Source organism: Erythrolamprus reginae, chromosome Z (genome assembly GCF_031021105.1).
Source record: "Erythrolamprus reginae isolate rEryReg1 chromosome Z, rEryReg1.hap1, whole genome shotgun sequence".
Taxonomy (NCBI): domain Eukaryota; kingdom Metazoa; phylum Chordata; class Lepidosauria; order Squamata; family Dipsadidae; genus Erythrolamprus; species Erythrolamprus reginae.
This window is the reverse complement of record NC_091963.1, coordinates 96,834,994-96,862,979: the sequence shown is the minus strand read 5'-3', so window position 1 is coordinate 96,862,979 and position 27,986 is coordinate 96,834,994. Positions and strand designations below refer to the sequence as shown.

Below are 27,986 nucleotides of genomic sequence, written 5' to 3'. Positions count from 1 at the left end.
CCAAATCAAATATTTATTTAATTAAGGGGGAGGGGGGTACTTTCTACACCATATTGTTTTCCAAATGATCAAATCCTCAGAATTACATTGTGACATTGATACAAATACAAACATTGCTATTCTAACAACATTGATACTTCTTTTCTGGGCTATCTGTTTAGAGTTTTGATATACATAAAAGAAAAGTTTGTTTCATTCCAAAGCTCTGCAGTTGGTTCAAATAGATTTAGTTTAAATTAAAAACAAACGCCTGTTGAAAAGAGGCAAGTGGATTACTATTTCTGTTGGCACGTATAAGGAAAATGTAGATGCAATATAATAAGAAAGTAATTCTAAGATTCTGGTAGACAATTTTTGGTTTTTAAAACTGAGGATATGGAGAAGGATAACAAACACTCTAAAACAAGTGAAACCAGAACTTCCTACCAACTACCCTCAGATTAGAATCCACATGATAACACCACCAGTATATTACAATTATGTACAAGGCTCACAGAGATTTTCAGGGCCGCTCCCTGGCAACTGTATTGAAATCAGGTAAGTTGCTTTTTCTTTCATGAAAAAGGAAGGGTTTTCTCTTCTGACACCTATTTGTAACCGTTTCCTTCTATTATATCAACCAGAGTCCGCCTGGAAAAAGAAGAAAAAACACACAAGTACAATTACAGATTTGTCAAACTGCTGGCACAACTACACTTTTATTATTGGCAAAAATGTCTGCTTCAAAAGGGATAAGGATGATCTGAATAAGAAAGAATACAATACACCTGTCATGGCAAACATTTTTTGGCTTGTGTGTCCACTTATGCCTCTCCCCTGTACGTATCGCACAATCAAACGTGCACATCCTTCACTGAAGCCTCTGGACTCTTGAAGTCTGGGGATGGCAAAAAATGGCCCAACCGGAAAACTGGAAACAAACTTCAGATTGGCCCATTTTTACCGTCCCCAGGGTTTAGGAGGCTTCCCTGAAGCTTGGGGAAAAATGGCCCAATGGGAAATTTGGAAACACTTCCAGTTGGGCTATTTTCCACCGTCGCAGGGAAACTGAACTAAGGCATGAAATTCACTTGACAGCTTGGGTTAGCTTCTCTATCTCTAGAGGGTTGATGCCAATTAAAGTGCTGCCAGGAAAAGGGAGAAAGATAATGTACTCTGCAATTCCTGCAGAAAATCAGGTATTAATTCAAATAACAAAAACATAAATAGCCAAGAATATTACTACATCAGTGAATTTCAGTGATATATCCCAGGTGCTCTGAGCAATAGCCATCACAGCTACGTATTTGCTGAGACATACCTTTGCTCTTCAGAGAGTTCAAATTCTTCTAGAGTTGTCTTGGCGAGCACTGACGTTGACTGTATACCGTATTCAGCAGCCAGCTTTATTAGTTCAAGTGCTTTATCCACTTGGCTGCTTTGTTTAATACAGCTGAACATCTCTTTCACTGTCAAATCACTGCATAAGGGGGAAAGGGATATGCTTACTTTTGTGGCATCTGTAGCATAGTTTGATGACAAAATGTTTTATCTGCCAAGTTATGATGGTAACTATCCAGAAATGGTAAGCTGCCTTTAGAGGAGATTGGGAGAATAAATTGAATAAATAAACTACTGCAAGGTGAGAAATTTCTGAATTCTCAATATTTATTGTAAATAACACTAAAGATATCTCTTCTTCATAACCCAAGTAATTAGATGAGTTCCATGAGCAGACCTGGATGCCTCTATCCAACCAAAGCAGTTTCCTAAAAAGTCTATGTCAGGGATGGGCAATTAATTTTGCCACGGGGCTGCATGAGAAATTGGGATGGTTTCAGATGGCCGGACTAATATAATTAACTCAGTTCTACCCAATACTGTAAAGACCCAGACCCTGGCCTGACCTAAACACCCAGACCCACTCTACAGACCCCTAATTGTTTGCTTTATGGCAACACGGCGCACCACAGTCACTGCACTGGAGTGTTTGCATGGTTTCTGTGCTCAGCCGCTCTCGGTAGGAGGTCAGGGTCCGCTCCAGTGCAAGGATGAAAGAGCTCACCGCGTCCGCCGGGACTCCTCCGGTTCTTGCTTTCCTCATGATTCATCAGGAAAACAGGAACCGGAGGAGTCCCGGCAGACGCGGTGAGCTCTTTCATCCTCGCACTGGAGCAGACCCCGACCTCCATGGACTGGTCACAGACAGCGGGCCAGCCGGATGCGGCCCGTGGGCCACCCCTTGCCCAGGCCTGGTCTAAGTAGAGAATCTTAATTTGACAAAAGGACACATCTACAGACCGGAAAGTTTAACCTGAATAATTCTATTTTTCTGTTCTAAAAAACTGCTAAAATGGACTTGTGCTAACACCTTCTGATTCTTGAACGTCTGATGATATATACAGTATAAAGGTCACTGCTTTAGCTATACTACATCACCAGAAATTCAAAGGCTTCAAACTGCTGATCCAAGGTGACAGCACAGCTCAGAAATTAACAATCCTGTACAAAAGTTTTGAAAGAAAAGGATTGTTGTAGATTCCAGTCAAATTATCATTGCAATGTAGCTCAAGATACTATGAAAAATTTATTTTCTATATTGAAGAGTAGGCCAAGAGATTATTATTTTTTTCTCAAATGCTAACAATTAACAGCTAAACAAATACTGTATTCCCTGTCCAAATGATACTTCTCTGCAGTAACCAAAATACAGAAATCTTTAAAGATGAATTAAAAGCTAAAGTCTCAGTATTCCAGCAATGGATGTAAATTTCCATAGAGGATTAAGACTTCATTGTGCCTACAACTGCAGCAGTTCCCTCGATAGCTCTACTTGCTCTCCTAGCAAAACACTAGTCCTTCTGAGAAAATGACAAGATGACATTTAGTGATGGAAGTGGGCCAGCACAGAACAATGCATCATGGCAGAAAGAGGGATTCTACCACACGAGAAAAATAAGGGTCAAATGAGCCTGAATGCTAATAACAGCAAATCAAAGGAGCAAAATCCAAAAAACGATAGAGCAAAATAAAGACTGGCATTCTTATCAAGACTACCAAGGGGCAAACTTTAAAAAGCAAGCTTACCTGGGAACTTGAGAGTATTTTTTAAAAAGCTGTAGCATGTTCCTATTTGGAGATGAAAGAAATAAAAATTACCATTTGAATGCAGAGATGAAAAAAATATAATCAGAAGTCCATTAAGAGGCTTGACTTACAATGTAGCCCTCGGTTTATAATCACAACTGGGAGTTGCACCCATTTATACAGCTTTTTAAAGCCACAGTTCTTAAATGAATCCCTGCAGTTGTTGCATAAATGATGCAGTCATTAAGCGAATGCGGCTTCCCCAATGACTTTGCTTGTCTTAGAAACATAGAAACATAGAAGTCTGACGGCAGAAAAAGACCTCATGGTCCATCTAGTCTGCCCTTATACTATTTTCTGTATTTTATCTTAGGATGGATATATGTTTATCCCAGGCATGTTTAAATTCAGTTACTGTGGATTTATCTACCACGTCTGCTGGAAGTTTGTTCCAAGGATCTACTACTTTCACTTTCTTAAGCTTGCAGGAAAACTTGCAAATGATCACATGATCAGGGGAATACCACAATTAGTGTAAATACATGTTAAGAACCCAAATTTTAATCATGTGACCTTGGGAACGCCTTGAGTCATGAAATGCAAGGACCTGTTGTAGATCACAAACTGACTCCATAGGAATACTAGAACCATAGATTATTGGCTAGTAGCACAATCCAGCAAGACTGAAATATATATTTTTTTACTTTTCCTCCCTTTTATAACCTTCTTGAGTCAATGACAACCTCCTGCAGTATTCCAGAGGCCTCGTTTTGGGCTTGGAAGTTCTCCTGGCCACGCTGGAAGGCAAAAGTGGTTGCGGTGGGTGTGCATGCGCCCTGCCTGTGCCCCATTTTTGTTGGCAGTGGCACCATAAGTTGGTCCTTTGCTTTTTCCAGACCAGGCCAGATCTAAGCACTCCGTCAGTCGAATCCGGCCCGCAGGCCTTGAGTTTGACATTCCTGATCTGTAGCCATAAAGACTAAACTGGCTCGTAAATGTGGTAACCACTTCACTCACACCTCTCCCTTGATAGTTTCCAGCAGGGGAGGAAGCTTTTATCTCATACATCCCACAATATTTCTATTATCCTAATAAAAAAATTCTCAGTTAGAAAAAGTTTTTTCCTGCCCAGATATATCTGCCTCTAGTCTAAAAGTGAAGCAAAAGAAGTGAGAAGGCCAGTCAGTAGCATTAAAGTATTACTGGACTTTCTGGTGCAACCTTAAACTTTAACACCAGACTCCATGCCTTTACTTAAATTCCTCCTCCAGGAACTGCTTGAAGAAAAAAGAAAACACAACAATAACTAATGAAATAGACATCAATATTCTTTGTCTTTTTTCTCTCTACCTCCCCCTTTGGGGCATAAGTTTTCAATTAAGACTACTTAGAGAAAAGTTGTACTCTGCTTTTACATTGAATAAATGAATCAAATTAATTGACTTTTATGGGTCAGGAATGTCAGTTAAGTTGTTGACTTTTAAGTTGTAATTGACTTTTATGGCTCAGGAATCTCAGTTAAGTTGTTTTTATTTCAAGATTTATATCCAGAATGGAATACAAATTATTGGCAGGAACTTTTTTTTCTTACCAAGCTGCCTCTATTCTGCCAGCCCTGGCAAAGAGTATTGTGGTGTTATTAAGAGAAGTGTCTTTCCAGAGGAGTTGCATGTTCTTGCTCTTTAAGTCATGCAGAGATTTTATATTTTCAGCACAGTCAGCAAATGCAACTTGGGTCTGCAAAACAATAAGATACTTAGCATCTGCAGTCAACAGTAGCAATCTAGCAATGAATATTACTTCAGATATGAAACTAATGTAGGACTCTGGTAGTTCTAAGTACACCTGCTGTACTAGACAGCATCTTCTTTATGGAATAAGATACTACCAACTATAGTATGCCCATGGCCTCTCCAAGATGTATCTATAGAAAACAATTTCATATAATGCTCCCCTACACACACACACACACACACACACACACCAGGAGTAAGACAGAAAAGAGCAAATTTTAAGTATACTTTTAAGATTAAATATCCTTATTTAAGGGCATTTGTATATTTAACTGTTGTTAATATAAGTAAATCAAATGTGAGTAAACAGCCATGATCAAAAACCTTTTACTAATTTGTTAATTTTCAACCACTGGAATTTTCTATTCAGGTAATCTTCATTTACTGTCTCATTTAATGACTGTTCAGTTTGCAATAGTGTAAAAAAAACCTTTGCAACCAATCTTTGCATTTACAACTATTGCAGGACCTTGCAATCCTGTGATCACCATTCACACCCTTCACAATTTGCTTCTGACAAGCAGAATTAATGAAGAACATGGAAGAAAAATTGCAAATTGCTCTACCACACCATGCTTAAACACTACAATGATTCCTTCACTGCTTTCAATGTGGACTGAAGGGCAGGTCTCCTTGATTCATTTCAGCACTGGCTAATTCATGCCATTGACCTCTGCAATTTTTATAAGTGCTAACATTTTCCACATCCCATGTTCCATCAAGACTCACCTCTGGTGACTGTATGTCTCTTGCCATAAGAGCCAGAACCTCTTGTACAATAGTGTCTCTGAGACTAAATCCAAATTGCTTAACATCTGAACAGGAAGGAGAAATAAATTTTATTATCAGAAATAAAATAACTGCAAACAGTTCTTGATCAATGAAATTAGCTACGTTACTAAAACAGATAAATGGATGTTTATCCTTAAATTTAACTGAGCCTAATTAGCTATTACTGTACAGCTACAGATATGTTGTAAAATACAAAAGCAGGAAAATGTATAGACTATGTGAAAGTTAAGCTAATGGGAGAGTAACAGATATTTTGTTTTGATAAGCAGAGACATTTTTACGGTAAATATCAATTTTGACTAGATCTTTCCAACAATGGGATCTGTCACTGGGGATTGCTAGCCAACAATGTTTAGAAATTTTGCAAACTGCAGTATCAAACTTGTAATTTGAGCAATAAATTTCCACTCTCAGAATGGGGCACCATGGAAATTTTTTTCCTGATTCAAGCTATCCAAAACATGGCACATTTAAATTTTACTGATGTTCAAAGTTCAAAGAGGCAAATCTGTCTATTACTGGTTCTTCTGACTAAATTGGAAAGATGACTTGCTTATTACATTGGAAAACAAGTATAGTTAACCTTTCCATATCTGAGGAATCAATTCCAAGCAATCGCCAGAGTCCAAGGCCTGAAGAAGAAGCATTATTGTTCTAATATTTGGGTAAAATGCCTGAAGAAGAAATGCAAAATTTTAGATAATCAGAGTTTTGAGTCAGTTACATTTAACCTTTTAAAGTGACAAAAATAAATTAAAAAATAATACTTACTGATGGAACCAGTTCTTTATACCACTTCAGCAAAACATCAAGGTTTTCCATCATAGCCAACAATTCAAAAAATGACATACTATGGCAAAGAAAGAAATAACCAGTTATTAGAACTCCATCAAGTATAGATTATCATGTAATCTATACTTCTGTTCACACTTCTCAAACTTAAAATAAAATCTTAATGTTTTGAACCTCAAAGAAAATGCAGCAGATAGTATAAATTACCTAGCTTTATTTAATAAAATTAAAATCACGTGCTGGTAAAATCTCATTTATAAATTTGGAATTGGATCACTGTTTATTCTTTCTAGGTTATGTTAGGGTAGCCATTCTAATATAAATAGTTTTAAACCTGTTCAGTGCCTGTTTCTTCATTTGGTCTATCTTGTAGAGCTGACATTATCAGAGCTGTTCCAATATTATCTCCTGGTGGAGAAACAAAATCTGCAACTTCAGGCTCCTCTTGGACTCATCGCTCCATTTCGGTTGTTGGCCTTACCTGGAGTAGGAGGACCTTCTACAGTTAATGATGTCCCCATCACTTCTTTGATCTACTGTAACATGCCATCCTTTAATCTGCCTTTATAACGCACTTAAAATCAGCAGATGGTCCAAAATGCAGCGGCTTTTGTTCTTATTAATATTGTGAGCATATTATACCTTCCTATGGCCCTGCACTGGTTACTAATAAACTTCTGGATGTAATTTAAAGTTTTGTTTTAACCTAGAAGTCTCTCTATTGCTTGATATCAGTTTACTTTCAGAACCTTGTTTGCTACCTAGAATCTGCCTGCCTCACACAATTGTTACAAGAAAACCATCCTGTGATTCCTCCCTTTGGGGAAGCGGGTGGAGGCAGCAATGCCAGAGATTATGCTACTTCTTGGTGGCCATACTTGCCTTCTGGAATGGACCCGATTACTATTCAATATGCTTCCTTGTCTTTGGCAAACAGTGCTCTTTCATAAAGCATTTTGAGATTGATGCTGTTCATTGTTATTTCATTAGTTGTTATTCTATTGGTTTATTTTAAAATATTTATTAGTATGGAAATTTTGTTTGTGCCTATTAGTGAACTACTAAAGGTCCTTAACAGTGAAATATAAATGTACTTAATAAATAAATTAAATAACATTCAGGAATTAAGAATAAATCTATTTCTAATCTTCCAGCCCAGTTGAAGCTGCTGATAATTCAATTCTATAATTATGAATGCTAATAAATACAATTACTAATAAATTATTATAATTACTAATAAAAGTTCTTCCGTGTCATATTTCCCAACATTATCCTGTTGTCTGCTTTCTCCACCATTCTATATAGCCGATAAGCAAGTTGAACATCCTTCAGTTCCAGACACTGCAAATAAAGGCACAAAATATGAATCCAACTAATAGAGTTATTCTGCTACACAGAACATTGTACATTTTTTTCACTTTTAGCAAGAAGCATAAAATGCTAATTCATATTTTATAAAGGGTTAAAAGTTAATAAAATCTTTAAAATGATAGATAGGCTAGGGTAAGGTTAAAAGGTTTAGATGAAGTGCAATGCAAGGCTGATCCTTTTTGACATCTTATCTTCTGAATCAGCAAAGATTTATTGGTCTCACGCTGGATTGTAAGATAATTCCACACACTTTCTCTAAGATTTTGCTAGAGAGAATATACATGTCAAACTTTGATGCAGGGCTCAAAAGACCCACACCCCTGGGGGGAGTAGGAAATGAATGTTGGCTTACGTGAATGCTCCTTGTATGTACGCAGTTGGAGTGTCCTAGCATGGTTTAACTTCTTGTCTGTTAGGCAGGGACTGAGTAAGAAATATCTGGCTATGCCTCCTCCTTGGCTCCCACTGAGCCAGTTATTTTACAAGGATGCAGATTGTAGATAGCTAAATAGAAATCTAATGTCCTTACCCTGGACCACAATAACCACAGGGTGGTTTGGACATTCCTGCAGCACACATACAAAGAACATTTACATAAGCCAATGTTCATTCTCCTGTGCGCTGCTTGAAGTGCCCAAGCATGAGATATACCCAAGCATAAGTCTCAAGGGCAAGAAGAGGTCTGGTCCAGGGCTTCTGAAGTGGAATGAACCTTCTATAGAACTCTCCTACCAAACAAAGTTTCTGCTGAAGCAAAGGAATCAAGCTTATAATGCCGAATAAACAGTGATAGAATTGTCCAGGCTCCACCCTACAAATGTCCTCAATGGATGCCTGAAGAAGCATGGAGCACGGGACAGTGGGTGGATGGTTGGGAGGTGAGGGAACATAAATAGCCAGAAAGCTATTGAAATATATATTTACATTTAAACAAGTGTGAATGTGTATCTACCTCAAAATACAGAAATCAAGTCCACTTACTGTTTTCATCGCATTTGGAAAGAAGTAGACTGGAAAAGAATAAGTAGTGGTTGTTAATTTTGGACATTCTCTAGCAATCCAAAAGAAGGTTTCTTAGGATTATGAAATGAATTCAAAGGTCTCAGTAACAATTCATTGTATGTTACCAAGTCAAAGAAATCTAGCACCTAAAGCCATAATGATATAGCATTTCAATATTTAAAGCTTTGAGCACATGATACAAGTAACTATACCCTGATGAACTATTGAGAAGAGAATATTTAATACTAAACAATGCTAGCATGATAAATGTATTTTATTCTCCTTATGTACACTGAGAGCATATACACCTAAGACGAATCCCTTGTGTATCCAATCACACTTGGTCAATAAAGAATTCCATTCCATTCCATTCCATCATGCTTGACTAAACAATACTTTATTAAATTAACTACAACTGACTGGTTTGAATATGTTAGGTCCGATTAAAGTAAACTATAATAATAAAAAAACATCACATCCAAATTCCCCAAACAGATTAACCTTAAATCAAAAAAGTACAGTATGATGGTTAAGCACATAAATGCAGCCTTACTCTGAAGGTGTGTGATATATGCTGAGGCACCCAGCAACAAGAGTTATCTTCCTATTGCTCAGAAAGCCAGGAACGATGTGCTGTTAGACCCCTAACAAATTGCAATCTAGGCTGACCCATGAAGCCCATAAGAAAAAACAAAAGAGAGCCAGCGCAATTTGGAACACGGAAAAGAAAATGTCAGCCCATTTATGGTTCTGAAAAGAACTATAGCAGTGGTGGTGAACCTATGGCACAGGTGCCACAAAGTAGCATGTGGAGCTATATCTGCTGGCACGTGAGCCATTGCCCAAGCTCAGCTCCAAGGAGCATGTGTGTGCCGGCCAGCTGATTTTTGGATCGCACAGAGGGTCTGGGAGGGCGTTTTTGGCTTCCAGAGAGCCTACGGTAGGATGGGCGAGAGCGTTTTTACCCTCCCCTGGCTCCAGTGAAGCCTTTGGAGGGCAAAACACGAGCCTACTGGACCCATCAGAATTTGGGAAACAGGCTATTTCCAGCTTCCAGAGGGCCTCGGGGAGGCAGGGGAAGCTGTTTTCTCCCTCCCCAGGCATTGAATTATGGGTGTGGGCACTCATGCATGTGCGATAGCCTGCGTACACACTCTTGTAACACCTGAGGGGGAAAAAGGTTCGCCATCACTGATCTATAGTCTGAGTAGAGAAAGGCTGAGCCATTTTCCATCTGGGAACTGAATCTGAGTAATTGAATGCTGCTGTGATCGCACTGAGGATATAAGCCTAGGATTTTTGAATGTCTGTTTTCGGGTGCTTTGGACATTTTTGTTATGCTGAAATTTTAAAAAATGATAACTTGAAAAGTTAATTTTACTGTTTAAAATAAGAGAGCCACAAAAGCTTTTAAAAGAATTGGAACTACTTTGGGCTCTTAAACAATAAGTTAATTCTGGTTTCTAAATTTACTTTCTCATCTATTAGAGAATCATGTGCAGAACCAAATCTAATGTTTGGGGGAAATGATAATGGTTAAAATACAAATACGGTGGTATCTCTACTTAAGAACGCCTATACTTAAGAACTTTTCTAGATAAGAACAGAGTGTTCAAGATTTTTTTGCCTTTTCTTAAAAACCATTTTCTACTTAAGAACCTGAGCCTGGAAAAATTTCTCAGGAAATTTGAGAGCGGCACGAAGGCCTGGCCAGTTTCCTGCCATTCCCCCTTTAATCCCAGTCATCTCGGGCTTTTCTGGGCTGCCAGAGCAGCCTTTTGGTGGCACTTAAGGAGGCTTTGGCAGTCCAGAGCGAGCAAATCATTTTCCTTTCTCTGGGCGCTTGAAGAGGGAATAAACTTCTGCCAGCGCCCAGAGAAAAGAAACGTTCCCTCCTCCTCCCACCCAAATTCCGAGCTTTTATTTCTTTCCTAATGGGTTTGCACACATTATTTGCTTTTTACATTGATTCCTATGGGAAACATTGCTTCTACTTACAAACTTTTCTACTTAAGAACCTAGTCACGGAACGAATTAAGTTCTTAAGCAGAGGTACCACTGTATAAGGAAGAAAATATACTTTAGCTGAAGTATTCCATCATTTTTTTACAGGTGAAGATGTGCTTTTGCTAGAATTTTCTGAAATGCATGCATGTGGATTTTGGAGATACTTCAGTATGACTTGAGCCTAGTATGTATGCTGAACCATACGTACAATCTAAATTGGTACTTTTGTTCAAAACTGAGGTCTGTAATTTTGTCTTAAAACTGGAAAAATTCATTTTTCCTTTCAACTTCAACAAGGGAAGCTGACTAGTTTAAAAAAATATGAGTGACAAAAAGGCATTTTAGAATGAAATTTGAGGACAGAAGTTGAATCAGGGCTTTATCACAATTGCAAGCATAAAAAAGTGATGCACCACAAAATCACTAGATTATATGGTCCATATCAACAATTAATTCATTATTTGTACCTCTTTCTAACAAATTAACTATTCATTGATTAATATCCTAGCTTCTTTTTCAAAATCTTCTAGGTGGTATAGACAACAAATATTGTTATACATTACTCACACAATTGATGTATTACTTAATTACTTAGAATAGAAACAAGTGTGAGGGAACATTGCTGTTTATTAGCTAACTTTTATAAAGTTCCAAAAATTATCTTTGTTATACATTAATCATAAAATTTGCAAAACTGCCATGAAATAATAAAAGAAGTACATACTATCATCCGGATCCTGAGGACAAAAAGTTTTTCTTTCAATTTCATTTATTATAGCATATAGCACATGGGACTGGGATTCAGCAAATCCAGCTGTACAACAAAAAGCAGAGTTTAGAGTCAAATTTTCAATAAACTATGTTACAATTAAAAGGGAGATAAAATATGTTTCTGTGAAAATGAAATTGGACTTTGAAATTAGTTGCAACATATAAATTAAGTGGCAAATTATAAACAAATTATTATAAATAGTAACTTTCCTTAGGATTGCTGCTCATAATTGAAGAGACTTCCTATCACTGCAAATTCTGTCTAGTTATTATGACTCACGGTAATGAGACTTTAAAACAATAAACTAGTACATTAAAATCAGGTATGGAAGTGCAAATGGATATGTTAATTATCCTGATTGTCTCTGATTCTCTCAAGGACTTTCAGAACCATGCATCATAAACTTATATTTTGCTAAATATAATGTAATTAAAGAGAGTCTTAATATTACCAACATTTTATTTCAGAGCTTGGTATGAAAAAAGATCCAAACTCAGATGAAACAAAAAGATCCACACATTTAAAGCAAAGCAGGTTCTATACAGCAAAAACTAGGTGAGATATTATTACAACAGAATTTTATATCAATTCATAAGACTATAAAAACAGACGCTACATACCAATGTTATGTGACATGCACACCAAATGGTAATATGTTGCGAGGCTAGGTTCTGAAATAAAATACAACAAATCAAGGTTGATCATGGTTGACATACAAAAATGTATTACACTGTATTGGATGCATGTAACTTATTTCATGCCAGGGGTAACATTTGGGTTAATGACTTGATATAATTTAAACATAGTAACATAGAACATTGACGGCAGAAGAAGACCTCATGGTCCATCCAGTCTGCCCTTATACTATTTCCTGTATTTTATTTTAGGATGAAAATTTAACTTAAAATTTTATCTTATTTTATTTAAAGATAAAAATGATTATTTTCCACATAGTAATTTTCTCTTTTCCATTCAAGATATAATGGAAGCAACCTTTGAGAGCTCCTGGGATACTATATTGAAAACTATGGGGGAGATGGGGGATATTGTCTCGTTTTATAAAGTTATAGTTTATATTTGGTTAAATTTATGCTGCTCTATTTTCTGTCCACACTCTCATTTTAAGGTACCATTTTTTTAAACAGAGTAACAGAATTGGAAAGGACCTTGGAGGTCTTCTAGTCCAATCTCTTGCTCAGGCAGGAAACTATACCATTTCAGGAAAAGAACTTCAGAACTTCCAATGTTGGAGCACACACAACTTCTGGAGCCAAGCCATTCCACCAATTAATTGTTTTAACTATCAGGAAATTTCTCCTTAATTCATGGTTGCTTCTCTCCTTGATTAGTTCCACCCATTGCTTCTTCTCCTGCCCTCAGATACTTTGGAGAATAGTTTGACTCCACCTTCTATGTGGTACCTACGTGATATTGGAACACTGCTATCATGTCGTCCCTAGTTCTTCTTTTCATTAAACTAAATATATAAAATTTCAGTAGCCATTCTTTAGATTTTATCTTCCAGACCCTTATTTATTTTTGTTGCTCTTCTCTATACTCTTTCTAGAGTCTCAACATTTTTTGTATGTTCTTCTTAAGGAATTTTACCGAAGTTTATTATTAATAATTAAATAATAACTTTGCAGGTAAAGGGTGAATAATTCAAAATATAATTCTAGTCACAGGATTATCGTTTAAAGAAATATTACTAAGGCTTAATACAGAAATGTGTATTGAATTAATTTTACAGATTACAGAAAATTCTTACCTATATTTAGTGCTTTCATTTCATTCAAGATCAGTCTAGCCTTAGCCCGGGATACCCTACCACATTGCTTCAATGCTTTCAGGACAGAATTAAAAGTTAGCAGATTTGGTTGTATATCATGTTCAGCCATCTGCCTCAGCAAGTCCTATTAATCAAAATATCAAGATTTTGATTTAACTTTTATATAAAAGCAGTGTTCCCATTCCTTCAAATTCTGTATTTACACCTTCTCCCCTACACAATTCCTTAGCATTTGCACAAGCATTTATTTAATGCCATCCTAGAATACTGTCCACCACATCCTTCTATAATTGTAATCGATCACTTAAAATGTTGTTGCTTTAAATGAGCCTTTATTATAAAGATAAAAAATAAATCTGGCATATAAAGTGAAACTGAAAAAATAGGCAGAAACATCTCCCAATAGTAAATATAGCACAAAATTAGTCAGTTAAATAAATATTAAAAATACTACCCAAGGGAAAATAATGTAGACACCAGGTAAACCTGAGGAAACTGCTCCCCAGAAATAGGAAAGGCCACCTTTTTTGTGGAAACCAATCCTCTTGTGTCATTTAGAAGCTACTTGGAAATCAAATTTCATTAAACCCATGCTTGCTGCTTTAAATGAGCCTTTTCTCCAAGAAGTAGTTTTGAGTAGCTCCTTGTTTATACAAGTAATATAACATATAAATGTGTCAAGGGGAGGTTTAAAAAAAGGTCATGAATCACCACCACTGAAGCTCCTCTCCTTCTTACATGCACTGAATGCATATGTCACATACTAGAATTTCTGTAATTACACTTGTACTGATTATTATGTAAAGAAGTTACTCCATCTCCCTGATATTTTTAAAACATTTTAATCAATTGCACAGAATTTATGTATATAACCATAATTTTTTTTAAATGAGCAAATGTGCACGATGCATACAATAAAAAATCATTAATAAATAATAATACATAAAAGAATAGAAGTTAACTTCAGCTACATATTTACTATCAAAAAGTTAAAATCAACAGTTTCTCCTTACTTCAATACATGCCCATTTCTCAATGTATTTTTCCTTAACATCTATCGCTGCTAAAATAAGTGTATTGAAGGTGCTCACGTCAGCTGAAACAAACAAAAAACCAGTTACATCACAAGAAATAGTATATGTATTATTTGTATTGTCAGTATATCTATAGCAGCTCAGCATAAGGCGATATTCTCATGTGAGCCAGGTCCCAGAAAGCCAGCCACTTGCCAGCAATAGTGGGACACAGGTAACTCACACTCAGCTCCCATGATTCAGCTGAGGTCCGTACCCCTGCGCCATTCATCATTGCCGCAAAGAAATCTCCAATAGTCAAAAATCCTGTACCATATACATATTTATGCATGCATGCATGCATGTATACTGTACATACGTATACGACATGTATTAAGACCACAGACATAATGCCATGTAATCAATTATATCTCTATTTTCATCTATAAATGTGTGACTATCTCCTTTTAAAACAAGCCAATTAAAACAATGAATACAAATAAAAAGACCAGAAGCAGGAGAATATTACATATAACACAGCCAACACATTACTAGGTATGCCCAATTGAAAAAAACCCAGCAACCACATTTTAAAGGCTTTCTAAAAAGCCATGAGTGTTGGGACTAACTTAACCTCGGGAGGCTTGTTGTTCTGAGGATCACAGCAGAAAAGACTAATCTTTTAAGTCTCATCCAACAGAATACTTTCCCAGATGGGAGCCACAACATTCCTCTCCTTCCAGATGGGACTGGTAGATGTAATTGGGAAGGGAATTCTCTCTGGAATTTTTGCAGGTTCATTAGTTGCCAGTGTCTTGTTACCATTGCTGACAAGTCGTGGCTAGCCTGGCTTTTTGCAAGGCAGCTACTGACTATGTGAGGCCTTCTTCCCAAGGTCTTGAGGAAAAGAGAGATGGAGCACAGGAGAGTAGGAACCAGGAGTGCTGGGAGTCAAAAGGGCAGAGAAAGGGGGAAATAGGATGGGTGGTGTTAAAGTACACTTGGGGACTGAGCCTAAGTACCATTGCTCAGCACTACTGCAACTTCAAATAATTGTTTGAATTGTCATTAAGTGAGGACTCTCTGGACTATCAAACTCTATGTTATCATTAATATATTTTTATTTATATGAGTATCTTTCATTTTCATATAAATCAAAGCTATAAAACTACTTGCAAAGTGTGCAGTAAATATACTGTAGAACAACGGTTCTCAACCTTTCTAATGCCACAACCCCTTAATACAGTTTCTCATTTTGTGGTGACCCCCAATCATAGGTCTAACGCCAAACCTCCAAACAGAGCCTTAAGCTGATTGGCAGGAAGATCAGAGGGACACCCCCACTGTAAACGCCTGATTGGTCGATTGTAAAAATATGTTCTAAGGCGTCAGAATAGAAGCTTTAGTTCCTAACATCATGTGAAATTTGTCTTTTGCCATGGTTTTAGGGAACCCTCTGTGAAACGGTTGTTCGACCCCCCAAAAAGGTCCTGATCCCTAGGTTTAGAACCACTGCTGTAGAAGGACCAATTCAGTATGCACAGCTTATTTCTAGCTTTTTTATTGACACATTTTTAATGCAATACTAAAGCTTACCCTTCAGATTTTTATTTACCAAATCCGCGTACATGTCAAAAGCCTTTTGGCACTCTCCATGCTGTAATGACAGAAATATATAAAGTATCAATATAATGACTCGAAGGAAAAAAGAGAAGCAAATTTGTTAAAGATTACAATTGTACCTTCGCCATTCCCCTGATCATTGTACAATAGGAATGTGCATTTTTTTCTGGCATTAGGTGAAATATTCTCTCAGCATTGTTGTTTTCCCTAGAATTGAGAAAAGATAACATACTGACTGACAATAACAGATGTACTTTAATGTGGGGTTATAAAACTTTCATGCCTATTTGCCTATTACATACTCACCACTGTGTTGCCCACAAAATAAAACTCTGTCTTGTGTGTGTGTGTGTGTGAGCACACACACACACACACACAGAAACATAGAAGATTGACTATATACACATACATACACATATACATACACACATGGCACATACAGTAGGGAAAAATGTATTTAGTCAGACACCAACTGTGCAAGTTCTCCCACTTAAAAAGATGAGATGGGCCTGTAATTGACATTCTAGGTAGACCTCAACTATGAGAGACAACACGAGAAAACATATCCAGATAATCACATTGTCTGATTTTTAACGAATTTATTTGCAAATTATGGTGGAAAATAAGTATTTGGTCATCTACAAACAAGCAAGATTTCTGGGTCTCACAGACCTGTAACTTCTTCCTTAAGATGCTCCTCTGTCCTCCACTTATTACCTGTAGTAATGGCACCTGTTTGAACTTGTGTGTACTTTTTTGGGGTGGCGCTGCTGTACTGCAGGCCACTGAAGCTGACTTGTAGATCCGAAGGTCACCAGTTCAAATCTCATCACCGGCTCAAGGTTGACTCAGCCTTCCATCCTTCTGAGGTGGGTAAAATGAGGACCCGGATTGTAGGGGCAATAGCCTAGCTCTGTTTAAAAAAGTGCTATTGCTAACATGTTGTAAGCCGCCCTGAGTTTAAGGAGTAGGGCGGCATAAAAATCAATCAATCAATCAATCAATCAAATAAATAAATACATTAAGAATCAGACAATGCGATTTTCTGGATGTGTTTTTTCATGAGAGAGGCCTGAAATTGACATCATAGGTATAACTATGAGAGACAACATGAGACACACATCCAGAAAATCACATTTCTGGATGTGTTTTCTAAGGTTGTCTCTCACAATTGAGGTCAACCTATGATGTCAATTACAGGCCTCTTTCATCTTTTTAAGTGGGAGAACTTGCACCATTGGTGTCTGACTAAATATCCCCCACACACACACTGTATACAGTCTCTTTTTTCAAGATATAAAATCTTTATAGATGAACATGCACTGCATTATGCATCATATTCTTCACAAACTGCGTAACATATGTCTTAACAAGTCTTCAGAGAGGGGCTACATACAAATCTAATTAATAAATAAAAAATAAATAAATATGCAATATCTAATTTGGCAGCTGTATGTTTCATACACAAGACCATGTAAGATTATTTTTGTTACTACATTTGTATCTCACTTTTCTTCTGGGATTTAACATAGAGCCAATTTGGTGCAGTGGTTAAGATGCTGGTCTAGAAACCAGGATCTTGAGACTTCTAATCCCAGTTTGGGCATGAAAACTGGCTGGATGCCTTTAGGCTGGTCATTCTCTGACAGCCCATTCCACTTCACAGGATTAATTGTTGGGAAATAGGAGGAATAAAGAATATTAAGCATGTTCATTGCCTTGAGTTATTTGTAAAGTAACAAAAGTGGGATAAAACTCTAATAAACATAATTAAGTATTTTAGATTAGGGATCCACCTTTTTTGGTTGTGCAAGGGGGGGGCAACGGTTTTGCGCATACAATTTAAATTCCATGCATGCATACATGAAGTGTCACGCGCTTGTGCTTCGGCGGCCCGATTTCCAATAGGTAGCGGTCTGCCGATTAAGAACTTACATAACTTGTCCAAAATTTTGCAGATGCTCACAAACTGTAATGCAAGGCCACAGAAAACTACCAGACCAGACCATGCAAGTGATAAGCAAATGTGAAACTCCCGTCTCCACTCACACACAGGCACGAGCACCTTCATTCACACATGAAGCTCCATGTGCCTGCCACCCAGAAAATCCAGGCCAGAATGCCAAGGTGGAAAGGATGGGACAGCTATATGGGATATGAGAAAGACCTTGAGAAAGAGAGTACACAGACGCTGCCTAGGGAGCAATCAGATAACAAAGGGCATGGCCTGGAACTGGATAGTGAGTGGAGCAAGTGGCTCAGAAGGGACTCTTTCTAGTTTCTTGGGCTATAAAGGGGATGGTGGGAAATGTACTTTTATATTTGCAAGACAGATGTCAGCAGGATAGATCAGAGAGGAAACAATCAGATAAACTAGTTCTACTAATGTAAAGCTACATTAACCAAATCTTGCAAGTCTGAAAATAAAATCAATATGCAAAGTTTATTTTAAGCTACATTTTATATAACATTTATTTATTTAATGTATTTTTTGAATAGGTTACTTAATATATAAGAAAAATCCTGGCTGTCCAATTAAAATACACGCAAATGTACCCCAAAGCATTGCTGCTAGTATATTTTATACCTCCATGTAATTTGTTGGGATTTAGAAGAGTTCCTTGCAAACTGCCTTCTTGGCGGAGTTTCTTCCTGCATAAGAATTTCAAGTGTTAGCCTTCTAACACATGCATATCTATGCCTAACTCAATGCTCTCTTAAACTAGGCATTTAAAATATCTTCATACAAAGTTCAGGGTCGCCCCCCCCACCCCCACCCCTAGTTATTTCTAGTTCTCTATTTACACTTATAAAAAACTCGGACTATAGAGCTGGCTTCTAGGTTCCTTTCACAGCAATTAGAAATATCCAAATACGGTTTGTGCTTTATCAGGGTGTCCGGGGAAAAGCATTTTGAAATTCCCTGATATTTCCTTGACATTTCCCTGTAACTTGCAATCTAGTTAAGGCATGGTCGTAGATGACATACCAAATGGCTAAGCCATGGAGAAATATCAATAGCTGAGGAACCAAGTTGTTGCCAGAGTTATGCTCATTTTTGCTTGACTCTGCCAGGCAGCGCAATCCATTTTAAAAAAAACACGTTTTTCCCGATTTTTAATTTTTTTAATAGTTTGTTTTCCCCCCGATTTATTCTGTTTTTTCACAATTTCCCTTATATTTCCCGAACCGCCGATTTCTCTGATAATTCCCTGATTTCCCTGTTTTCCAGCTTTGCTGGACATCCTGTTTATACATAACAGGAATAGCCTTATTTGAAAAACCATCCATCCTTATTTACCTGATTTTCTGAACTGCTGTCATTTTCCTCATTGGGTTCTCTATCTCCATAAAAACATAGCAGATCTAAAAGACTGTTTGAAATCTCCAGAGATACACTTGTTCCTGCAAATACAAAAAACATGAACTATAAATCAGAGCAGTGGAATTAGCTTATGTATAGACATATTTATAATGGTTGCCGATCAGTTTCCGGTCACAATTCAAAGTGCTGGTAATGACCTATAAAGCCCTACATGGCATCAGACCAGAATACCTCCGGGACTGCCTTCTACTGCACGAATCCCAGCAGCCAATTAGGTCCCACAGAGTTGGCCTTCTCCGGGTCCCGTCGACTAAACAATGCCGTTTGGTGGGACCCAGGGGAAGAGCCTTCTCTTTGGCAGCCCCAGCCCTCTGGAATCAACCCCCCCCCCGGAGATTCGAATTGCCCCTACTCTTCCCGCCTTCCGCAAGATGTTGAAGACCTATTTATGTCGCCAGGCATGGGGGGAATAACTATCTTGTCACCACAGCACCACCTTTTTCTGACTGTAATATATGAGAATAGTGTGATTGTGCAGTAATGATCGTTTTTTTAATATTTATGGGTTTTAAATGGCTTTTAACTTATATTGGATTTGTACTTTGTATATTGTATTGCTGTTGTGAGCCACCCCGAGTCTTCGGAGACGGGCGGACTATAAATCTAATAAAACTTTAACTTAAATGATTAAACTTGAAATGCCGTAACAAACAGAACAGGTAATCCTCAACTTACAATCACCAATTGCAATTACGGTACCATGGCTTTGGAATAGTGACATTTACTACGGTTTTCCCCTCCAAGGGGGAAAGATGGGATTGTGGTTGAATGGAGCAGTCCTGTCACATCTCACTTAATGACTATGTCAGTATTCCAACTAACATCTAAGTTTAAATCAGGGTCTAAGGCAAATATTTCCTCAAAGTTCCAATTTATTCTTAGAGACATCTTGGCATGTCTCTGGGGAAACCTGGATCTGATTTCCCCATGATTTCTACTTCCAGGTTACAGTTCATTCTCCTGTCCCACACCCACAAGTTCAATAACTGAAATTCTGGGCCTAATTGTGGCTGTAAGTGAAAAACTATCTGCAACAAGAAAAGCTTTATGGAATAAGAAAATTATGCAAATCCTTAATCTGAAGAATATACATCCAATCATCCTTCATAGTATGCAGATATAATTTTTCCTCAAGAGATTAACTAAAAGAAAGTCTACTAAGCAAATTAAGGACATGTTTAAGGGACTTTATTTAATCAATTTTGTATGTTGTCCCTATCACAAGATAAATAAGAAAATACAGACCAAAATATAGTCCTTGACTTACAGTCGAGCCCAAAATTTCTGTTGCTAAGTGAGATAGCTGTTAAGTCAACTTCTGTGATAAGAAAAGTTTCTTATCATTAAGTGAATCACTCTCCCTCAAGGTGAAATGTAATATGCAAGGGTCCATCTCAAAGTCAGTTAAAACTCAAAAGGGAGTTAAACAGGGGTGTATTTTGCCCGCCCCCTTTCAACTTTTACATAAATGACATGGTAAAATGGCTAAACAAACCAAATCACCACCTCCCAAAAATAGGTGACCGAAGCATCACCCTTCTGCTGTATGTAGACGACACTGTGATCCTCTCCAGGATACCAGTAGGCCTTAAAAGAGTCTTGCGAGCCCATAAGGGCGATGCTTTTGCTCATGCGCGGAAGCAAAATCATTGAAAACCGCTGAAATCTCATGTGTGCAAGCATCCTCCCATAAAATTTCAGCGATTTCCATTGATAAATTTTTATTATTTATCACCTTGTCTTGTCTATTCTGTCAGCATAACAATTTTGCACCTTCTACAAGCACAATGATGGCTAAGACTGCACATACTGCAATAACTCTGCTGGTCTTTAAATACTTTAGTATAAACCTTCAAAAAAAAACCCCATCAATTTGTTTCTATGATTAAAATTGAATACAGATAGTTTTGACTATATAATACCTATCACTATTTTATAAGCATTTACTAATGAGTTAAATCTTGTAAGTTAAATCTTGGCAAATTTATAAAAGTTTGTATCCACCCAAATCTGTTTATTGTTAACTGTTGGTTTAGTCTAGTACCTGCTTGTAAAAGCTGATCATACATATTCACAGATGCTTTTACTTTTCTTAGCTGAATTAGATTTTTTAAGGCAACCTCACTCACTTCTTCAAGTTGCAAAGCCGCTTTCTTTGGCATAAGACTCTAAAGGGAACAACACCACATGATTAGGATCAAATGATATTGTAAATTTAGCAACCTGCAAGGAGACTGGAATATCTAAGCATTTTATTATTTTAAAATCTATTGTCTTGCTTGCTTAACTCTTACTTGCATGGCACAACAGACAAAAAGTAATGTTTTGGGGCTAGAGAAGCATCTGGACTTCAGTTATTATAACTGTATTTGCCATTTGCTTCTGATCTTGCTGGGTCAAGCTTCACCCTAACCCCAGTCAAAATGAGTATCATTTCAGATATCCACCCCCCTGAAGAGTTAAAACATACAAATCGCTAATTGTGGCAGCTAGATCCAGAAAGTTAAACTATTTAAGCACAAAAGAAAAAGACTGCAGATTTAAACCCTGTGGTTTAGATGTATAATGGGCTGATTTGTTATATTTTAGAGCAGATATTGTTCATTAAGATTTCTTATGTTTGTGGTAACAGTGACCTTCCTCTTTAACCTTATCCTTGATTCTTCCACTAGTGATTCTTTAGTATTTTCTGAATTTCTAGGGAGACTTATTGCCACGCCCTGAGTGAAGTTCTCACAATAATGCCAGGTTATCCACTCTTATAGGCAGCACAACATAAAATTATGCTAAGTCACACAATAGTGTATATATAGCAAAGAAAGAACACACAGAAGAGGAAAAATGGGCTTAAGTGCCTTTATCATAGTACAGAACAAAGGACTGTGCCAAAGTAGAAAAATTATGCATGTAACTAATGCAAGTTTTTTAAGTGTATAGAATTCAAGCAGTGGATTAATTGAGGAAATAATGTTGTTCGGTGCATATGAAATCTATCATTATATGTAATAAATGTGAATTATATATTGCATAAAGAGTACAAGGATTACCTGAATGTGAGGTTCAGCATAATCTTTCTCAAAAAGTTCAGGATGCGTGTTAATAACAAATTTGGCTGCATTTTGTCCTGATGCTTTTGACGAGGAAAAGAAATGCTGCGAGAAGAATATACCTGGATTACTTTGGAAAAAAATAGTATATAGCACATCCTATTCATCATACAAGAAATTGTTGGCTTACAAACACATTGGCACCAGACTTTTTGTTTGGCTGCATTTGCTAAGGGAGACACACCTGATATTGCTATTCTTTTTTGTTGTTGTCACGATTAAGAAAATCACTGCAGTTAAGTTAATCATGTTGTTGTTAACGGAGTCCAAGTTTCCCACATTGACTTGCTTGTTGGAAGACTGCTGCATTGGCATTCTTCAGTCTCGAAAGACCATAGTATCATGTTCTGGATTCCCCAGACTGCTAGGAAGATGGCAAATGCTGACTATGTAACCCTGGAATGCTATAACCAACAATAAATATATGCCAGTTGTCAAGCACTCGAATTATGATCACATGGCCATGAGGATGCTACAGTGGTCATTAAGTCCCATTTTTCCAATGCTGTTTTGTGGCAGGTCCTCTCAATTAAGGAAGCAAAGAACTTGCCTTATGATCAGTTTGCAATGAACTTTAAAAAGGAAAAAGATGTCTATTAGATAATTTTGGCTTGCATAATAACCATATGCTTCAATGTGAATTGCTTAATGACCATGTTGACTCACTCTACAATTATCATAAAAGCGGTCATAAAATTCAGTCTGATCACATGATACCTTAACTTATGACTGCAACCATTTACAAACAAATTCCAGGCTCCATCATAGTCCCAAATAGAGGACTACATGTAACCTTTGTAAGCAAATACATTTTTCTTATTAACATGAAGTAAGGTAATCTATTAAACATCTATTTTTTAAATTAATTTCTTGTTTATAATATGTGAAGTTTAGTAAGCAACTCTGCAAACAGCACAATGGAGGAGATGTAGCTTTTCCTCTTCCAACTGAGCCTCAATTATCAGTGTGTAAAATATAGGAATTTAGAAAACCAAAAGTATTCTAGAAATAATGGAAGTCACCTACATGCTCTGAAGAATTTCTGGGAATAAGATAAGGATCATCTTGAAACATATAGGGAACAGCTGTAATATCCTATAAGGAGGAAGAAAAAGCATTTAATGTATAGCTTCTGCTCAAATGAATAGTAAATTCATCTTTCTGCTATACTATATTAAATTTATCAAATATTTTAATATTGGAAATCTTCTATTAAGAAAAATTCATGATCATACTCTTTACTATTACTGTATATTTGTAAAAGCAATGCTTAGGATAATCTGCAATATGAATTAACTTTCTGAAAAATATTCAGGCAGATTTTTGTCAGAAGAAAACTGCAACCATCAAAAATTAATAATTTGTAAACAACATCTTTGTGCTATTGTTTGTTATGGAAGAAAAATTAGTTTTTTTCAACACTGAACACAGTATTACATTTGAAACTTATTTAGCAATGATTTTCATATAAAGGAATACATGTAACATGAAATAATATTAAATCAAAATATGATACAGATAAAAATATATTTTGCAATCTTTAGGTATTTCATATCAAACAAGGACTAGTAACATAATGAAGCTTTATAGTACTCACCCTGTTTACAGTTAATGAAAGTGCCTTAAGAACTGCTGATTTATCCCTAATTTTAAACAAAACGTGTTAAAAGTTTAAATTTGCAGTATTATTTTTAATTTGTATATTGATCTCAACAGAAACTATGGTGTAATTTATTGAACAAAAATTCAATGATAGAGATCAAAACAATGTTTCAGAATCCTGTGTATTCAACTTTCAATAAACAAGCTTGAATGAATGAGTGTTCATTTAAATTTATTTAATTGTTAAATTCATTTGCCACCTACAAGGGGCTAGTTTAGGCAGTTTGCAATAATAAAAAGGAGGTAAATGAAAGGAGTATAAACAAATAAAACAGAAGGATAAAAGAGGAAGACAAGCCATAGCATCTAGTAATGTTTTTCCTATAGTAACAAAAATGTTTATGAACTTCAGCTGATCCAGCATATGCAATAGATTCCTAATAGCATATGGGAAAATTTCACAAGCATTTCACAAAGGCTCTGTAACACTGTACATTATTATTTAGACTTATGGCTTATGGTTATTTTAAACTTATTATAAATTGCCATGGACGGATAGTAATACAGTTCCTGAGATTAAAAAAAAGAATATAACTCACCAAGTTTTTTTTCTTGGAAGGAAAATAGTTTCTTCTTGAATTATGAAAAACAAAAAACAATTATAACTTATTAAACTGTATACATTTAGAAAATGTTTAACTATTAAAATAAAAATTTGAATGGAATTATTGTATATTAGTCATTAAACTCAATTATTTTAAAACAACAATTTTAAGTGTTGTCTGTAACAGAAGCAAATTTTGCCAGATAAAGAAGCTGTCTTATCTAAGATTCCTTTATTCAGAAACAAGTCCAGGGTCTTCAACAAGTTTATTTTCATATACAGTAATACCTCATGATACGAACTTAATTGGTGCAAGGAGGAGGTTCGTAAGACGAAAGGTTCGTAAGACGAAACATTGTTTCCCATAGGAAACAATGTAAAGTCAATTAATCCGTGCAACCAAACCCCCCCCCCCGCAAAAAAACGGCTTTCGGCGGGCCGCGCGGCTGTTTTAAAAGGTGACAGCCGGCCTGGGGGGCTTCCCCCCCCCAACCTCTCCTCTTCCCAGTTTGCTCTCCATGTGTCCCCAACCTTTCACGGAGGGTTTTCCACCTCTCCTCTTCCCAGTTTGCTCTTCATGTGTCCTCAACCTTTCACGGAGGGTTTTCCACCTCTCCTCTTCCCAGTTTGCTCTCCATGTGTCCCAAACCTTTCACGGAGGGTTTTCCACCTCTCATCTTCCCAGTTTGCTCTCCATGTGTCCCAAACCTTTCACTGAGGGTTTTCCACCTCTCCTCTTCCCAGTTTGCTCTCCATGTGTCCCAAACCTTTCACGGAGGGTTTTCCACCTCTCCTCTTCCCAGTTTGCTCTCCATGTGTCCCAAACCTTTCACGGAGGGTTTTCCACCTCTCCTCTTCCCAGTTTGCTCTCCATGTGTCCCAAACCTTTCACGGAGGGTTTTCCACCTCTCCTCTTCCCAGTTTGCTCTCCATGTGTCCCAAACCTTTCACTGAGGGTTTTCCACCTCTCCTCTTCCCAGTTTGCTCTCCATGTGTCCCAAACCTTTCACGGAGGGTTTTCCACCTCTCCTCTTCCCAGTTTGCTCTCCATGTGTCCCCAACCTTTCACGGAGGGTTTTCCACCTCTCCTCTTCCCAGTTTGCTCTCCATGTGTCCCCAACCTTTCACGGAGGGTTTTCCACCTCTCCTCTTCCCAGTTTGCTCTCCATGTGTCCCCAACCTTTCAAGAGGTGGAAAACCCTCCTCAAACCGCTTTCGGAGACTGCTGGGGAGCTGCTCGGCTGTTTTAAAAGGTGACAGCCGGGCTGGGGGGCTTCCCAGCAACCTCCCGAAGCCAACCCGGAAGTAACATGAAAAAAGTTCGTAAGAAGAGGCAAATTTTTTCTGAACCCCGGGTTCGTATCTCGAGTTGTTCGTAAGACGAGGGGTTCGTATCTTGAGGTACCACTGTATATATATTAACTGAAATTATAAATTTATCATTTGCAAATATATGTTGTAATGGTACATGCATGAACACAACAAAATATTATACCTTTCAGGATGGGGGACTTTTCCAGAAGGATGGCATTTTCTGAATAGTGCCTAAAGAAATATATACAGTATATATACATATGGATAAATTAATATATATATGCATGCATATTATGATACTATATACTCATTACACTTCCTATTTTTCCTACACATGTTTTGAGGTAAATTCATCTGGGAGAGAATAATTGGCCCAGTCTGCCAGCTGACTTTCTTGCTTCAAAAGGATAAGAACTGGACCTCTTGGTTTATAATCCAAGAGGGTAACAAGTGAAGGGCTGACGGTAACCAATATCCCAAATTGGCATATTCATTGGAAAATCAAATATAATATTGTAGGACTGCTTCTTTCTCAAGTTTCAGTATTCACAAATACATTAAAAAGCAATCTTATTACAATGTTTAGCCATGATTTGTTTGCCATAGTTTACTGGCTAAACAATACATTATACAGTGGTACCTCTACTTACGAATTTAATTTGTTCCATGATCAGCTACTTAAATAGAAAAGTTTGTAAGAAGAAGCAATTTTCCCCATAGGAATCAATGTAAAAGCAAATGATACCTGTGATTGGAGAAACCACAGGGAGAGTAGAGGCTCTGTTTCCTCCCAGGAGATTCCTAGAAAGGCCCCACAGAGGCTTCTCCCCGCCTTTTCCGGCCCTGATCTTTATAATTTATCCAAGCTCTTACCTAGCAAGTAAAGATTTCATCTAATATCCTCCAATCATTGATTAGATAATAATTTATTATTAGAAAATCAGGAAACAGATTTTTTCTCAGGCATATGTACTAGCTATTCTCAGTTACACACCAGTATCAGAGAATGCTTTATTTAATATTTTGTTAAGTGCAATAATCAAGATTAAAGAATTTCAAGTGTAAACTTATTTATTCTAGGCTTGGATAGATTGACCTGTAGGACTCATTACTTCTCTGATTATGCCGTTCCCATTGTGGAGAAGCAACATTCAGGCATAATTATTTACAAAGGGCAGAGGAATTTCGGACACAAGCTGAAAAAAATAAAACTTATAAAAATAACTATAAAAATAAGAACCATCGAATGGAATGTTTAAGAGCTTTTTTGTTATAATTTTTAATGCGAAGAAGCGAAATTTATTGAATATATAGGCAGTAATGATTGTACTTAATATTAATTATAAATTTATCTCCTGCGTGCCATTTTTGTTCTTTGCACCGTAATTTTAAAAAAAATAACTTTAGTATACCCAGGGAAAAAACACGTTTGCTTTTAGAGCAAAGTTAAATAATTCTTAGGTTAGAACTTTCTGACTCTCTTCCCTTGGGTCACGTTGTAGTTCTTGAGACGTTGTAGTTCAAAACGCCTAGAAAGCTTCAGATAACCTACTTTTTAAACTAGGACAGCGGGACGCATAAAATATAATTACAATGAAACACCAGTCTTAAGAACGACTTGCCATCCAGTTTCGAATACGGGCATTTCGAAGTGATAAAACGGATGCCATCCGATTCATTACATTACTGCTGCAACTTCGTATACAGTTACTTTCGGTGCCTGACCTTTCCAAGTCATTCGCGGGACTTCTGGCTTGCGTCGACCCGACCCAACGTACCTCTCACCCGCTTCCCCAAAAGAGCCAGAAGACGCTCCCGAAACAACGAGTCTTCTCTGCAATAAATCTCTGGCGGGAAACCGATTCAGCCGCAACCTCCAGGCCGCCATCACTGACCTACCCGCTTGCTGCCGAAATGTGGAAGGAAACCGGAAGCGGAAGCTGTAACCCGCCAC

At 37.2% G+C, this 27,986-nt stretch overlaps 1 protein-coding gene and 1 non-coding gene across 2 annotated transcripts; both read right to left on the bottom strand.

The window, feature by feature from the left end:
* Positions 1-27,984, bottom strand: PTCD3 (pentatricopeptide repeat domain 3). The gene is made up of 24 exons (XM_070727855.1): positions 27,811-27,984; positions 26,214-26,263; positions 24,714-24,747; positions 24,110-24,155; positions 23,539-23,607; positions 22,453-22,557; positions 21,450-21,573; positions 19,322-19,425; positions 18,608-18,672; positions 16,140-16,227; positions 15,994-16,054; positions 14,398-14,480; positions 13,364-13,508; positions 12,216-12,266; positions 11,548-11,637; positions 8,796-8,824; positions 7,678-7,784; positions 6,423-6,501; positions 6,235-6,325; positions 5,589-5,674; positions 4,658-4,803; positions 3,067-3,108; positions 1,301-1,459; positions 1-630 (listed from the first exon to the last, which is right to left on the bottom strand). Exons 1-24 carry the CDS (start codon positions 27,918-27,920, stop codon positions 588-590), a joined length of 2,007 nt encoding a protein of 668 aa, XP_070583956.1. The 5' UTR covers positions 27,921-27,984; the 3' UTR covers positions 1-587.
* Positions 14,554-14,698, bottom strand: LOC139155034 (small nucleolar RNA SNORD94). Its single transcript, XR_011557021.1, has one exon. It is a non-coding gene; the product is annotated as a small nucleolar RNA SNORD94 (small nucleolar RNA).
* Positions 27,985-27,986: the final 2 nt, after the last annotated feature.